Source organism: Diospyros lotus, chromosome 3 (genome assembly GCF_014633365.1).
Source record: "Diospyros lotus cultivar Yz01 chromosome 3, ASM1463336v1, whole genome shotgun sequence".
In the NCBI taxonomy this organism is placed as follows: domain Eukaryota; kingdom Viridiplantae; phylum Streptophyta; class Magnoliopsida; order Ericales; family Ebenaceae; genus Diospyros; species Diospyros lotus.
The window spans coordinates 29,786,192-29,803,351 of NC_068340.1; the positions used below are offsets into that span (position 1 = coordinate 29,786,192).

Here is a 17,160-nt window from a genome sequence, read left to right on the forward strand (position 1 = left end):
AAGTTTTCAAACCTGTGTTTATGAGATGTGACATGAAAAGATGTACTGGAGTTTAGGATCCACTTATGCATATGGGAGTTCATAGATAGATTAATTTTAGAGGGTGGTTCATCAACATATATACCTCCCCAGTATCACATTGAGAAGATATAACATTGGTCTCACTCATTTCTTTCTCTTTTTGTTTGTTTTTCTCTATATAGTAGTTTTTTATAAAATGCCCTAGTTTTCCACAACTATAGCATTTTTTACCTTTTGCCTTCCCCTGTGAGTTAGACCTACTTCTACCCTTTTTCTTTCCACTCTTATTTTGTCCCTCACTACCATTGGTTTGAGGCCTTCCCCTCACAAGATGTATTTCCCCACCTCTTCTCTCATTTTTTTCAACTTTCATTTCTCTTTCCTTACATTTAAGAGATTCAATTGCAATATATGGGGTAAGGGTCTCCCTCCCATATTTAATAACATTCTTGACCTTCTTATATATGTCGGGAATAGCATTTAAAAAAATGATAGCTTTATATTCTTCGGTAATTTTTTCATCACAATTAGTGATATCTTGAACAAGTTTATTAAAAATATTAAGATTATCATCTATATCTTTCGAGGGGTCAATTTTAAAGCTAAAGAAACTTTCAAGTAAGAAGAGTTTGTTAGGAGTGGACTGGGTTAAATAGAGTTTCTCTAGTTTTTTCCAAAGTTCTTGAGTAGTATCATGTTTACCAACTTTGCGTAAAACTGAGTCAGACAAATGTAAGATGACAGAGATATATGCTAACTCATCACTTTCTTGCTTTTCTTCTTTAGTGAGAGATTTATCAAAAGTGTTATCAATTGCTTTTGAAACCTTTTGTTGAACCAATATTCCTTTCATTTTCTGTTGCCAAATTACAAAATCACCTTTTCCATTAAACACACTTAACTCAAAGTGATGTGCAGCCATGATATGCATAAAGCACACAAGAATGCAACACAAAAAACAAGATAAAAAACAGATTCAAGTAGACTATTTTTGGGTCATTTAAATGTCAATTGAAACAAATTCTAAAGACATGAAAATAACTAGTTGTTAGGGTACAAGTTTTGCAGCAACTTAAACAAACAGAAAATCAACAAAAAACAACAACCTCACAGAAGATTAAATCACAATTAATGAAGGTAAGTAATCACATATATAACCCTAGTTCTAACAACATGTATTGATTACCACCACAGGGTAACCCCCAACCTAATGGCCACCTTCACCCGATGGCCTGCTAGTTGCTGGAAATTTAAACTTAGGTTATGAAAGTTCTCACCAAGCAGACTAATAACTCAGTCCGTAAATGAAAAGGAGAATCTGAAAGAACCGACCACATAGGAGTGACGTGCTTGTCGATATGAGCACGCTGTTAGGAGTTGCAGTCATTGAAGCCGCCATGCGCCGCAGTTACAGTCACCACGCACCGCTGTTGTCGGTGTTGTTGAGTGACGCATCGCACCCACTGGTGCGCCTCAACATCGAGAAACCTATGGAGAGTCTCACGCGCTGATATTTGAATGGAGCAAAAAGATCTAGCTGGATATTCAAATCCAGGTTACGTTTTTGCAAGACGTTCCAGACTTGAAATCGGCCAATAAATTGTTGATTTCTTCCACCCATGAAGCCACCAAGGTTCTGATACCACTTTGTAGAGATTATCCCTCGCAAAACAACCACAAGATCTGATAGTTAGGGCAAAGAAATAGCAAAAATAATAAGTAAAACTTAAAGAACAGAAACTAAAAATTTAAAACAACAAACTCCCTGTTGTTGCTTGACAATGGAGAAGAAGAAGGTAGATTTGCAAGGCTCAGTATTGATTGATCCGACACCCACAAAAGGTAACCTAGAATCAATTCCAAGCACAACCCAAGAACCGATTCAATTGACACCCAAAACAACCTCAATCACAAAACCCACAATAGAGAATCGCACACCCACACAAGGACGAAGAAACCCCACCAAGGAGAACACTCTTCTCACTTTTGGCTCTTTCTCTCTTCTCGCATTCATTCTTTTCCCTCTCTCTCGGCTCTCCTCAAAAATGAATCTCTAAATCACTTCCCAAGAACCAGATATATTTCTTCAAATATGAGGATAACCATAGGGTTATTTGATAGGTTGAGATAAGATAGGGGAAACAAACCTGCATGGAATTGATCAGAAGAAGAAACCAAACCTCCGTTGGAATCGGCCAGAGAACAGACACCTTCAACAGAAATGAAGAAGCTAGGTTAAACTTAGGTATATATATGTGGGCTTTTAGACTTAGCATTGTGGGCTTTAGATAATGGGCTTGGTCCTTGGTTTGAGCAGTTGGGCCAAGCCCAGCTTTCCTCAAACACAAGATAAATGTATTTAGGCGATCTTCTTGTTGGGCCACTTATTTGTGGGATTGGACCTCTCCAAAAAACTATCAATCCTGGGGCCGAGGCCTATGATAGATAACTTAGCCGACCAAACATCATTGCCTTGGACTTGTTGGGTGTCACACCTCAACAAGATGAATACTGCAGATTAAAGTTGTCCCTTACAACTAAGTATTTACAAAATTAAACTGTCAATCAATTTCTTCTTTTTTATTCTTTTTAATATATGTATATAAACATCTAAGTGATGAGATGAACAACAGCTAAAACTTCCCTGCTCATCTCCATCAAATGAAACAAAAGCAGGACAATTGAAGTCGGCACGCTGAGACCAACGAGCGCTACCATTCCCAAGGCCAAACATGACCTTGTGTCCATCAGCTTGGCCTAAAGAAACCCCATTGCTTCACACACAAAATCGTTGTATCCTGCATAGTAATTCTTCTCCCACTCCATCCAATTTGACGACTACTAGTTCCTCTCCATCAATTTCATCTCGTGGATTCTCTTCCTTAGCACGATTAGGTTCTCATCCACCAACTGCCACTTTCGCCGTCTTTTGCCATGGCGGCGAACGACGATGAGAACAAGAAGAAAGAAAGAGATAAAGGAGATGGAGGCATCGGCAGTTGCTAGAACGGCAACCAGAAGCTTTGATGCCGGCCGTTCAACGGTGACGAACAACAACGACTGAGGCTGTGCTAGAGGCGAACGTCAGCGGAGGTGGCTGCGTCCATGGTGAAAGACGACCAAAGCTGCTGCATCGACAACTACAATGGCAGTGAGAACAATCATGGCGACGAACAACGATGGAGAAAAAGAGAGAGAGATAGAGTGTGTGTGATAGAGAGAGAGTATGAAGAAGAAACAGAGAAAAAGAAGAGAAAAAGAAGAGAGAGAGAGTGAGAGTAGGGTAGAAAATTTGGAGGAAAAAGTAATTGACAAATTTGTAATTTAGATAGAGAGTTGCTTACCGATTTGTCCACCTTTTTGTTCGTGTAGCATAACCCTTATTAAGAGAGACTATAGTGCAATAAAAGGTTGTCAGCGATGCCTAGATGGTAGCATCCATAAAGGGGAAATAAGATAAAATTGAAAAAGAGGAAGAGATTTTCATATATAAGGATATTTTTGTCAATTTCTTATATTTAATTGGAGTCAAAAAATGATAAGAGTAGTTTTTGTAATGTAAGATTAAATGTATTCGTACCTTCTCAAATATCATAAGTAATTCGTAAGGAGTAATATTCTGTTATAAAAAAGAATTATTCTATTATGAAAAAAATTTAGTGTTTGGTTAAATTATTTAAAATATAATTTTATTCTTATTAACTTATTAAATATTTTAGGGTAATAATTGAAAATATTGTTACCAATTAACTTATAAAATAATAAAAAGCATAATTAATATTTTGAATTTAACATAATAACGACACTTGTGATTTAAAAGAAAGTTCTATGAAATATTTAGAACTGAGAGGGTAATTTTAAATCCAACAATTACAAGAGGTTTGATCTTTTCCGGCGGTTAAAAAACTGCCGGAAAAAGTAAAAAAATTACTGGTAAAATTTTTACTGGCGGTAATTTTATCTGCCGGAAATACGTCCATCGGAAAATATTGCCGGCGGTTTTTAACCTCCGGAAAAAAAAATTTACCAACGATTTTGTTGAACTATCGGTAAAAATAAGAATTTTCAGCAATTACTGGAATCTGCCGACAAAGTCAAAGCTTTGCCGGCGGTTTAAAAACCGCCGGCAAAAGTTGTCAATATGCACTTTTACCGGCGGTTTTTAAACCGCCGGTAATGATATTATTACCGGCGGTTTTAAACCGCCGGCAAAGGTGAATCGCCGCAAAAACTAAAATGCAGAAAACTAAAAGTGTGTTCAAACATAATGAAGTGGCATAATTCAAAGAATTGTCTAAAATAATTTGTCCAACATATGCTTTCATCCAAATTAAACAAAAGCTAGCTATTCAACATCATGGACCGGTTATCTTGGCATTTATACCAGTTATACAAATTTTATGCAGTAAAATTCATTTAATAATGGACTAGTAAATAGATAGAAATAAAAAAATAAAAGACTGCCCAAGACTAGTAAATAGATAGAAATAATAAAAAAAGACTGCCCAAGGAATACATACCATCTCGTTTAAGAAGATCACCACCCTGCAGCATAAGTAAGAAAAATTAAAGAAATGATAATTAAGAGGCGTCCTTTATATAAAATATGGTTAGGTACTGCAAACTTTAGTATTTTTAAGTAGACAACTCAGTAAGTACAACCTTAAAACTACATCACAAGAAAAGCAGTCGTGACCGTCAGCCCTGTGTCCTACAGCATAAACAAGGATAGCTAACTAAAAAGACAAAGACCACTCTAAGTCATGCTTAAACAGAAAGCTAAGCACACGTAATTAATCGCAATCCACAGAATAATTCCCAAGCACAGTAAGGACTAGGGACATACCTGAGCCACCGATCCTTTGACAACGCGATGGAAAAAGGATCCTTTGTAGTGTAGAGCTTTTCCAGCTCTAGGACTGATTCCCTTCTCCCCTGAAAAATAAGAAATCTTAGTATCAGATAGGCACAGATAATCCAGAATCAGCAACAAAATGTTTTTTCTTTTTAAAAGATAGCAGTAGGAGATGAGGAAAAATCAAATTTTGCATAAGTCCTACTCCAGAAAGCATCACAAAACAACACCAGCAAATTTCAATCTTCATCAACTTTATTCTGACCTGCAACTATGTTGCAAATCATGACCATAATGCAACCACAACTAGCTTCATTGAAATGATGGGTAACATCAGCCCCAAAAATGATGGTACATCACTAACTAGAGGTATGCGCCTTGAGAGTGCATCAACAAGTACTGTATTCCTTCCCCCAACTTTCACGTTAATCTTCAAGGCCACATTTGCAAGATATTGTTTATTCATCCTAAATACATGCTTTGTTAAACAGCACTGGGAAACAATGCCAAGATCTGTCTCACAAATCCGCTTCACGTCACCTGAAGACATAATATAGTTCAACAGAAGAAATGCAACATGTTGAACCCAAAATAGAAATGAATATGAAGCATTCTTTGAACCAATGTGAATTCCATACCATATAGAGTACCATTATTATCAGGCAAAATGACAATAAGCAGGTCCAGCTCCTTGCCCTGAGGATGCAGTTTGGTCATAGCATCATGGAACCGAGCTTTCAAGACCCTTTCTACCTGATCAGGGCGGGCACTGATTGGTGGAAGCACAGGTTCGCGATGAAATACCTATTCAGACCACCCCAAGGCTCAGATGAAACAACTCAATGTCATCACAATGATAAAAAAAAAAGAGTTGCTTCACCTTGTCAAATTTTGAATTTGTTCTCCAAAAAACGGAACAGTTACAAGAAATGATTTAAGTAAATTAAGATACATGAAAAGGCCCATACCATTCCTGAAATTACACACATTTGTGCAAGCTCAGAACAAAAACTACGAGCCACACTGTCTTGCACATTCCTTGAAAAGTTTATGCAGATCCAACTGTTCACTGTTCCACCATTACCATAACTCTCTTTCTTTTTCTTTTTTCAAATAAAAAATGAATTGCCACCCTCGTTAAAAGAAATAAGATAAATTATGCATGCATAGTGTCTTCGCTAGCACTGGTAATCAATAAAATGAGCCAAACAGATAAGCTACAAGCATCAATCAAATATCCAACATATTTACTTACAGCAACATTGCGCATTATGATAAAAAATGAATGACAAACATGACAATTTTCTCCTTAACATATTACATCACTAATGTGGGAAGAAATAAAACTTGTCGCACAATCAAGACAATTAAGAAATCCCTACACATTAAATTTCCAGAAAATAAATGCAAGGTTATCCAATCAAATTTTAAGAATGCTAACCTTATTCATCATGTTCCATTGACCAACTTGAGGCAAACAATTCTTTTCTCTACCTGTGTCATGGTAGAGGAAAAAAGTTGATAAGAAAACAACCTGAAGAATGTCGTACTCACCTTCACACGATCAGCATCAGACAATGGTCTAAGAGAAACTTCCCTATTCAGAAGCTGAGCCACAAAATCGATGACAGGCAGTGGCTCAATAAAAGCAGTAGAGGACATATCTGCACAGGAAATTCACATTGGAATGAGAAAACCACTTAGCTTAAAGGAGACAACTCACATTAAGAAATTCAAAAGCAATGCAGAGTAACATTATTTGAGCATCATCTGTAGATGGTCAGCAGTATAGGTAAACTCTGGAATCTTGACAAGGGAACCATAATCACATAAATATTTTACTTTATTAATTATGGTGTAATTTATTTCTTATTCATTGTATTGTTAAATTTAAAATGTTAAGACTATAAAAGTCAATAAATGTTTATAATTAGAAAATAATACTTTATTGTTAAAATTAAAAATCATTGAAATGATCAAATCAATTTTACTCCAATCAACACTAACTCTAAAAACAACAATGTTGATCAGTAATTATGATCTAATAGAATGAATTATCATCTAAATCTCAACCGATAAACAGAGGATCTGGGATAACACGCAAGATTCATATGTATAGACAGATAAATAAACGATAGAGATACATTATACACAAGCTGGAGACAAACCTGATCAAGGAAGAACAACTATCGCGGAGCAATCGAACTGTAATTTACCCCAATTCCAATCAACACTTCTCTGGTTGCATGTGCGACTGATCAGTGAGCGAGGGAGGGCGAGGCCGATGGCGAGAGCGACTGAGAGTGAACGAGGGAGGGCGAGGCGAGGCGAGTGAGCGAGGGAGGGCGAGGTCGAGGGCGAGAGCGACTGAGAGTGAGTGAGGGAGGGCGAGGCGAGGAGAGCGAGCAGGCGAGGTCGAGGGCGAGAACGACTGAGAGTGAGCGAGGGAGGGCGAGGCGAGCTAGCGAGCGTGATCAAGGAAGGCAGCGAGGGCGATCGAGGGAGGCAGCGAGGCGGAGCTAGATAATGTTAGGGTTTGCAGGGGGGGATTTTGGAAGAGATCGAAGGGGGTGAGGGGAAGAACAATGCGGCCGGGTGCGCGCGGGAGAGAATTGGGCTGGGTCTTATATAGTCCTATCCCCGGCGGTTTTAAAACCGCCGAAGATGGTTAAACACAACCGGCGGTTTTTTTAAACCATTGGTTATACTTCAAAAATCACCGACGATTTTTAAAAATTGCAAGAGATGTGTAACCCATTATCGGCGATTTTGAAACTGCCGGTCATTTTGACCCATCACCGACGGTTTTAAAAATCGCCGGTAATTGTGGTGTTTTCCCGACGCTTATTAAAACTGTCGGAAAAACTTTGCCGCCAATACCTCTTTTTCCTGTAGTGAACCATATATATGAATATCATATTGTTGATTAATTGATTTTAGTAAACCTCATTTACTATTTATTGGGCATTTTTATGTTTTTTTTAATTTATTTGATTATTTTCCTTGAGGAATCTTTATGCCTTTTTGATATTGGAGTTGATTATTTTTGCCATTTTATCCTCCCATATATGATCCTAAGAAAGGCCTTTATGCCCACGCCAAGTACTGTTTTTTAACTTTGGGGAGCCGTTGGATTAAACAATTATAAGTTTGTTTGTTTGTTTGATGGCTTAGATATCAGAGGATTATGATAAGGATTGTCTCATAATTTCTTCCACTCCACTTTTATTAACCCCTTCCAAAAGGAGAATTAGGCCATCCTAGCTAGTTGTTGCTTCATTTAGGAAAGGCAACTTAGACTCACTGCTACGAACATTTTTCACTTCTTTTTTTTTTGATTTCTTGCTCCATTCTTTTGGTAACTGTAGATAAAATAACAACTATTCGTTATGCAAAAATAATTTCAAATTAGAATTTGTTCATATATAATTGTAAATAATTGTGAAATTCTTTTAAACTTAGTTTATTTTATTTTAGTCTATATATAAACAAGAGCAGTTGTTTTCAGTGTTATTCATTGCATTATATTGTATTGTATTATAAAGAGTTTAATTTTTTGATTAATACAAGAAAGTATTGAGAGCAAGATCTTTTTTTTTTCTCAACATGCTATCGAAGTCAACTCTAATCTAAAGCTCTATTGGTTCCCTCCCTGGTGGTTTAGATCATTATTGATATGTGCTGAGGTTAGTTGATTTGACTTATATCTACTTATTTTTCTTCAAAGACTTAGTTGAACAGCGTATCAAAATTTTAATTATCACCGACAATAAACTTTCTGACAAGATTAATTATCGATTAATTTTTTTAAAATACTTTTACAGAAATTTTTTAATGAATTCGGGTGCACACACATTTGGATTAAGTATGGAATTATTGGCTCAATCATCAAATTCTCAAATTTGAAAGAGCTGCACGGAATCATATCTTCTTGACAAGAATTTGTGGGATATTATAGATGGTGACAACAATATTGTTCCAAAAAAAGATAAAGTTTGTCAATATTTTTTGAAGATGAAGAATTAAATTAAAAAAATTCCTTGTTTAATCTAAAGGAGATCTCTAAAGCATGAATGAAGCATCAAATTATTCAAGGAGTTAAAAGAAGGAGTACATTTCTTTGTCACATTAGTTTAAGGGTGTCCACAACAACCATACTTGGAGGTATTTGAGAATCTCTCGTCTTCACAAGAATCCCTAACCAAGTAGATGGTTGGTATCTCCATGAAAGATGAAAAAGCTAGCACAAAAAGAATTTCTAAGGGAAAGGGAAAAAAAGAAAAAGATGCATGATTCAATATTTGGGAACAATGACAACAACTCCTCCAAATAGAAGATGTCCTTCAACTACAATCACCGTGAAAAGCTTGGTCACATTAAGAAGAATTGTCGAGTTAAGGTCCAATAGAACAATATGGCTGGAGTTGAGAACTAGAAAGAATGAAGATGATTGGGGTAGATGTTGCATTCATGAGAGAATAAAATTTGATGGATGCAACATCTACCCCAATCATTAACAAAATTTTGTTAATGATTGTACGTATATATTGTTTGATCCATATATACGTACAATTCTATCAAACTTTGATACAATTCTATCCATATATATAACATTTGATGGATGCTTTGGTTGTAAAGCAGAGGAAAATGGTATTTGATGAAAATAAGAGCAATTCTATCAAACTTCAGAGCATGTTCCATGTTTCAGGTATGAAAAAACTTTTTCTCAATATTTATTGCAGTTGATGATATATATATGGTAATTATGTATGTATTGTTTGATCCATGAAATATCAAGTTTCTTCATAATATCAAGAATATTCAGACTAATATTGTTCTCAACAATAGAAGAGTCAATGACATTAATGTATTATCTGATTCTTATTAGTCTTACATTAACAAGATGAATAATTATGATAATACACTCATGTGACATGTGAGGATTATATACCTTAATTTGATAAAATTAAATGTGATGGTACACCAAAAATTTGGTTAGAATGTAGTCAAGTATAACCAATTTTTGTACTAGACAAGTAGTATGCGAAGGCCATTAAAATGTAAATGCACTAGATAAATATCCAAAGGCTATCAATATGAAAATGCACATCGACACTTGTTTCACAAGTTACTCTCAATGTGTAGGTATCCTCTAGAAGTGATTATTAGTGATGTTATGGGACCACCCAAAACTCGTTTATATTTTTGTTACACGATTAACTTTGTGCATGTTTTTACAAGGTTCACTTGGGTCTACTTTGTAAGAAAAAGTCTTTTAGGTGTTTAATAGATTTTTGAAATTCAAAGAAATTGTAAAAGGTTTACTTGGAAAGAAAATCAAGTAGTTGCAAATAGATAATGGAGGAGGATATACTTGCAATGAGCTCACATCATTTTGTCAGCACCAAGAAGGAATTTTCTTTTGCTAATACATCCTTGTAGAATGGTGTAATTGAAAGAAAAATTGATAATTGATTGAGATATGTAAAAGTTGGTTGCATGCAAATAATCTTTCGAAGGCACTTTAGGCAAAAGGTTTGTCTTTTGTTATGTATATGATTGACAAGGTGCCACCCAATCCAACAAATATGAAATCTCCATATGAGAATATGTTTTGAGAGAAACCAACCATGCAACTTCTTAAAATCTTTAGATTTATTTAGTATGTCCACATACTCTACTCATTGATAATAAAATTAGATACAAAGACATAGAAATACATATTTGTTGGGTATACCATGAATTTCAGGTACAACTTCATTAGTAGAGAAGTAATATAAAAGGGGGATTACTAGTAACCACAAAATTGATAAAAAAAAATAATAATAAAACATACCAGATATGTCAAAAAATCAACACCCAAAAAAACCCAACATGTGTGGTATAAGGATGAGAACTTTGTAAGTATTATAAATGCTATTTTCTTAATCCACTTGATAGATAAGAACCTATTTACTTTGATGAAACAAAATACATGAAAAAAACGTATGTTACTATGGATAGGAAGACAAATGCTCTCATAAAAAATGAATTTTGAAATCATACTCTAAAACCCAAGAATAGACTACTAGTCTCATGAAAGTGAAAAGGAATATAGAATGGTGGACAAGTTCAACATTGGTATGGTACATACCATGACAGCTCTTAAGATAGAAAACTATGAAAATCGATCATATGAGATGTCTTTTGAGTAAGGAAACTTGGCAAGGGTATTTATATGGACCAACCACTTGCATGTATTTTAGATAAACATCTTGTTTATAATTGCAAACTGAAAAAAAAAAAATTCATTAGACAAGAACGAGTTTCAAGAGCCTGGTATGAAAAGATATCCCAACACAATCTAATATTTGAAAAATCAAATAAGTGAGGAGTGTTAAATTTATCAAGAAATCATAATTAGTTGTAGAATCCTAATTAAACTTGACTTTATATCATTTTAGTCTATAAACAAGAGTAATTATTTTTAGTTTTATTCATCACATTGTATTGTGTTATAGAGAGTTTAATTTTCTAATAAACTAAGAGCCTATTCAAAATAAAATCTTTAGTGTTTTTTCATATCTCCAGTTATAATTTTTTTTTTTTTTTTTTCTGAAGACAGTTATATCCCAAATAAAACTTGTCATTTCCAATAAACATTTTAACTTAGTGTTGTGACACAGTAGCTCGATCAATCTGAAGTCAAACAGAAGTATTATAAGGCCATGGCACAAATGGTCGTTAAGTTATCGATGGCAGTAGCATTGATCTCCCCAGCTTTTAATCAAGGCTTCATAACGGAGTATTCCACTTAACTTGCAAGTCTGTTGGGCTTTTTATCCTTTTTTTTTTTGTTTTTTGATTAATAGCCTGTCGTGCTCTACAAAAAAAAATGTTTTCGAAACTGTTGACCGAAGAAGCCCAAATGTTTCAATGATCGAAGCCAACATTTGGAAGGGATTTTCTTCTTCTACTTCTTTATCTTATTTTATTGAGTAATGCTATTTATTTTCACTAAAGATGAACAACAATAATATAACAATCTATGTGGAGAAAAATATTTATTTGAAAAAGATGTAACAGCCTATGTGAAGAAAAATATTTGCTTGGAAAAGATGTGACAATCTATCTAACCAAAATTTGAATAACATTACTCCATATATTTCTCTCCATATGGATTTCCAGTAGAGTTGGTAATAATTTAGTTTGATTTCAATTTTTGTCAAAATTATAACTAAATCAAACTTAAACTATTAAAACTAAAATCAAACCATTACTCATTAGTTTTAAAAATTAAAAACCATAACCAAACTATTCAATTTCAGTTCGGTTTTGATTTTAACTATGATTTTTTTAGTTTAATCCATAATCTCCCTCCAAGTTTTATTTTTTTTAAATATTTAATTAGTTATTTTTATTAATAATTATTTGATTGATAAAAATAAAATAATTTAAGATTATATTTTATTTTTATTTGTTAATTACTTTATAAATATTAAATATTTTATATATTTGTAATGCATTAGTTAAAATACTTATAAAAAAATATATTAGTCAATATATATATTATGTGTATATATAATATATTAAATAAATAAATATATATTATATATATGTATATTCAATTCGGTTTGATTCGGTTACCCATATATTCAGTTCAAATTTTGATTTGAATTTAATGAAAATCATAACTAAATCATATTTATTGAAATAGTGTTTAATTTTTTTCCAAACCAAATTATTAACCAATCGAACGAAATTTAACCGCGTTCACCGATTCAATTCCCCACTATTTCTATTGCAATTGTCATCCCTAATTGTAAATTGAAAATGAATATTATTACTCTATTTTATTTTGTTGAGAGAGGGAGTGAGAGGAGCAAACTCTTCTATCTACACATTGGTTAGGTTTTTACGCGATAGCCTATGAAACGAACATCAGTAATTACTTGGCACGGAGAATAAGAAAATCAAAAACAAAACAACAGCGCTAGCTAGAAATACGATACAAAGATTGGGTTCTTGGGCGAGTGAGATGATCAAAATTTTTCCATAGAAACCACCTACTACTCATGGCTACTATGTTTTATTCCATCAGTCTAAAGACTCTAAAAAAGATCTCGGCAACTTTTACTGCCTTCAGCTACAGCAAGCATTTTTTACAAGTCAGAAGGAACATAGTCGTCTATCTTCAAAACTGCAATACCTGCCGGGCAAGATGACCTGCTGTTATCCAGCGAAACCTCCATCCCTTTTACCATGCTCTGGATGAGAAATTCCTCCACCTCTCAGGCTGAAGTCTCTCCTTTCCTTCGTTTTTCATCCCTGCTCTGATTTCAGATTCAATACAAGATTTCAGCCTCCTTAATAGCCCGCTACACTGCTGATGGGGACAAGAGCTCATCTCCTCGGTGCTTTGCTTATTATATGGACCGATTACCCTCTGACAGGTAGACTCCCATTTGGCTTGCAGATATGCAAGCGACCGCCATGGAGGGAGAGGCATTGAATTCTGCTTGAGGGAACATCTTGCAGCTCCCACCATTGCTTGTAGGAAAAATCTGAGTTTGGACATGGAACCAGCGTAGACAGTAGGAAGAGCTCCCAAAACCACATCGTAGGATCGAACAGCTCTAGCTATTTCAAAGTGGCTTCGGAAGTCAATATCGACGATGTATCGTTCAGAACAGCCATCATCATTGTGGTTGATCACGTCAATGAACTCGTGTTCACCTTTATTGTAAGAAATAAAAATGTCAGCAACTGGTGACAGAGAGATTAAAGATCCATGCTGTTTGGTTCAATTGAAAAAGTACTCAATAATCCAGCAAGCATTGACAGAGGCTCTTCAAGCTCAAAATCCGGGAAGCTGCAATGGTGGAGGCAGAGAGTAAGAAAACCTACCTCCAGGAATTTTGCCGACTCCCTGCCACTTGGTCGTGCATATGGCTGCATCATAACCCAAAGACTGCAAGAGCATTACAAGGAGGAACCTGATGTAGCTAGCATTACACGAGTAAGATGAATTGAACTGATGGTCGGTCTCGTCAATGGAGAGAATTAAGGAATGAACCACTGATATAAGATCCCTCTCGTACTGATCGACTGACTGTTTATGCAACTGTTGAAATATCAGGGAATCAGTCAAGGATGGCGACACAATTTACAATGAGACTAAAACATTAATTAAATTGTAATAAAAAGCTACCAATTAAGAATAATTACCAATAGTCATTCTTGTGCCTAGCATGGTGCGGGGCAGGTGTATTTTACGAATGAGAACAGAGAGAGACATTGAAACCCAGCAAATTGGAGTTGCGAGACCGCTGATCGATCCATTCTCGAACTTTTAAGACAAATATTATAAAATTTTGAGGCACAGTGAACCTAGGGAGACTCAATAATACTGGCAATTATTTTTATTTTTATTTTTTATTGCTTGGCACTGTGCGAGGCATTACCATACAAGAAAAATTATTAGCAACCACTCAGCTTGTGCATGAATGGACTCGCTTAGCATAGTTGGTCCAGTTCACCGCCCCATCCCAATTAGTATCCTTCTTCCTGATCTCATGAAAATCTCCAACTTAAATAGTTTTAGACGAATGTCAATGCTTTGGGAGATTCCCAGCTCCAACTTAAATAGATCGCTTCGTGTGGGTTTGCCCAGACTTCCATGTCCACAATGAGTCACGTGTGTGAGAGAGAAATCAATAAGTGGGGGAAATTGGAACAATTCTGGATTTCCTTGAGTTCAAAAACCTTTCCAGGCGTACAATCCATAGAAAAGGCCTAATTCAACTTTTGCAACTCTCAATTATTATATTATAGCATTAACGGGAAGATGACATCTCAATTCATGCAAAGTAGAATTTATAAATTGGGGTTGTTCGAGGCATACACGTAAATTCAAGATTGTCATATATGTTCTGATCACTTATACCATTTAATTCTCAATAGAAATAGAACTTTTAGTCGTGTTCTGATCTGAATTAAGCATATAATTAGAATAATTCAATTTCCTCGTTTGTTTATAAGCTAAATCGAAGTTTAAGTTAACATTTAGGAATAACCATCACGCGCTGAAGTTGCCGGATTAAGGTAACAGTCGAGAATATATAAAAGAAACAGCAGCAATGACCCAGTTAATTTCTTAAGGTTCCAAAAATGGTGCAATACTACAAAATAAAGAGATGACAAAAACGGGAGAGTTTATACGAGAGAGAGAGAGAGACTCACCAAAATCTCATCGGCAATAGAAGCGAGATCGGAGGGACCAGAATCGCTGTCGCTGCTGTACCACGACTCATTTCCACTACTACCGCACTCCAAGAAATCCCTAACCATACTGGCCAGATCACGCTCAGTCTCTTGACTATAACCACCGACCCGGCACCCTCCTCCGCCGGTGCCGCCAATTCCAGGCAGCCAACTGCTCGTTGCGAGGTCTTTTCCGCCACCGTGCACGGCTACCGGAACTCGACGCGGCAGCTCCATCCCCGCCTCGCAAAGGTTAATCTCTCAATCGATGGGAGACCGCGAAGATGTAGCTTTTGGAGAATCAAGCTTAAGGTTCCAGTAGTTAATTTGAAATATAAAGAAGTCCAAAGGGCGGAGGTTCAAGAAAATGCCGCGTTCTGCTTTTGATGTGAGCTTTCTGGGAAGTTCCACGTTGATAAAGGAGAGGCCCCGAGAGACCCAGGGGGCAGGGGGGAGACCGGCAAAACAAGCCTGGAAAGTTTGATGGAAATTCTATTTCCAGTCATTTTCTACTCCACAATTACTTTTTAATATACTTAAAATATTCTTATTTATAAATTTATTTTTACCCTTATCGTTATAACAATCTTCTCTTTTATTATTTTAACCACTTTCTCTTTCAATAAATTAGCGAGCCACTATTCGCGATTGTTCATTCACGTCAAAGATAATGTGGCAAAAACAAAAAATAAATAAAAATACAATTGTGAAATAAAAGAACAATGGTGATACATCCAAATGCGCACACATATATACATAGACACACACATAATTGGAGAATTGGAGATCGTCGAGGAAGTAGTTAGAGAAATAGGTCGGTCATTCACGCCGACCATACTAATTTGTAGCGATCGCTCTTCATGGCCCCCTGAACTCTTAGGTTCAAGTTCTTGTCAGAGAAAACATTCAAATCATCTTTTCTGATCGAAGAAGATTGTCGAAAAAGATACACGCATATACATATTGCGTGTTTGGTTGTGGTTTTGAAGATTGAAGATTGAATATTACTATTGAGCTTGTCTGCAATTGGTGTGATATATATATATATATAGCTTGAACATTGAATGTCATGAACGCTATATATATATATATATATATATGTACATATAATTAAAATGTGGGTGTGAAACTTGTAGTTCCAAACTCCAAGAACCTTAATGTGGAGTTTGGGAAACTTAGGGTTCCCCAAATCTTGGAGTTCGAAACCCTAAATTTTCCCAACTCTGCTCGAATATTAGATTTTTTTGAACCCCACCAAATTTTTTTTATAATTTATGTTTGATTGGTTTGTTTTTCTTTTTATATCATGATAATTGTGAGAATGAAATCACTTTTGTACTTGATCAATCATTTGATATTATTCAATCATTTATTACAAAAGACGGTCAAAAGAGTGACAAATGACAAGAAAGTGAGTGAAAGAGGGTGGGTGACAAATGATGGAAGTTGGTGTGAAGAATAGGGTTTGATTTCAAAAGTGGCTATGATTGTGCGAAATAGGTGTGTGTGCGAGGATAATTTTGAAATATAAATAATTATAAAGAGTAATAAAGGTGACATGAATAGCAAATGTAGAGTTTTAATTAAGTGTGACTACAAAGAGCAAAAATTATGAAATCATGTTAGATGTACATCATTTTTGTATATCTTGGCTTACATAAGGGTGTATTATGACCAAAATATCCTTCGTCTCACATGCGCCTCTAAGCGTCTCATGAGGAACTTTTTTATCATTGATATATCTTTATATAGTTTAAGATATACATAAAAGTGTACCACTAGCATTTTCCAAAACTATGGCTGTCAATAGAATTTTCCAAAGTTTGAATGTGCTGAAATGACGCTTCTGCCCTGTACACGAGGGCAACTGGAACTGGGCAAGTACGTCCGTTGACCGCTGTTACTTGTGGAGTTTGTAACTCCAAAATATGTTTTTTTTTTTATTACTATTATGATTATATATGTACAGAATTATGCACTACTAGTAACCACTCTGAAAGCATTAGTACTTAAATTTCAATACATTATTAATTAAATTAGTA

At 35.3% G+C, this 17,160-nt stretch overlaps 2 protein-coding genes across 2 annotated transcripts; both read right to left on the minus strand.

Annotated features, from left to right (window-relative positions):
* Positions 1–4,719: 4,719 nt before the first annotated feature.
* LOC127796923 (protein argonaute 1B-like) lies at positions 4,720–13,107 on the minus strand. The gene is made up of 7 exons (XM_052329325.1): positions 13,065–13,107; positions 6,431–6,540; positions 5,845–5,979; positions 5,515–5,680; positions 5,178–5,416; positions 4,868–4,956; positions 4,720–4,732 (listed from the first exon to the last, which is right to left on the minus strand). The coding sequence occupies exons 1-7, from the start codon at positions 13,105–13,107 to the stop codon at positions 4,720–4,722; spliced, it is 795 nt and encodes a 264-aa protein (XP_052185285.1).
* On the minus strand, positions 12,821–15,524 carry LOC127796615 (uncharacterized). Its single transcript, XM_052328851.1, has 3 exons — positions 15,098–15,524; positions 13,763–13,979; positions 12,821–13,591 (listed from the first exon to the last, which is right to left on the minus strand). Exons 1-3 carry the CDS (start codon positions 15,353–15,355, stop codon positions 13,113–13,115), a joined length of 954 nt encoding a protein of 317 aa, XP_052184811.1. The 5' UTR covers positions 15,356–15,524; the 3' UTR covers positions 12,821–13,112.
* Between the last annotated feature and the right edge of the window lie 1,636 nt (positions 15,525–17,160).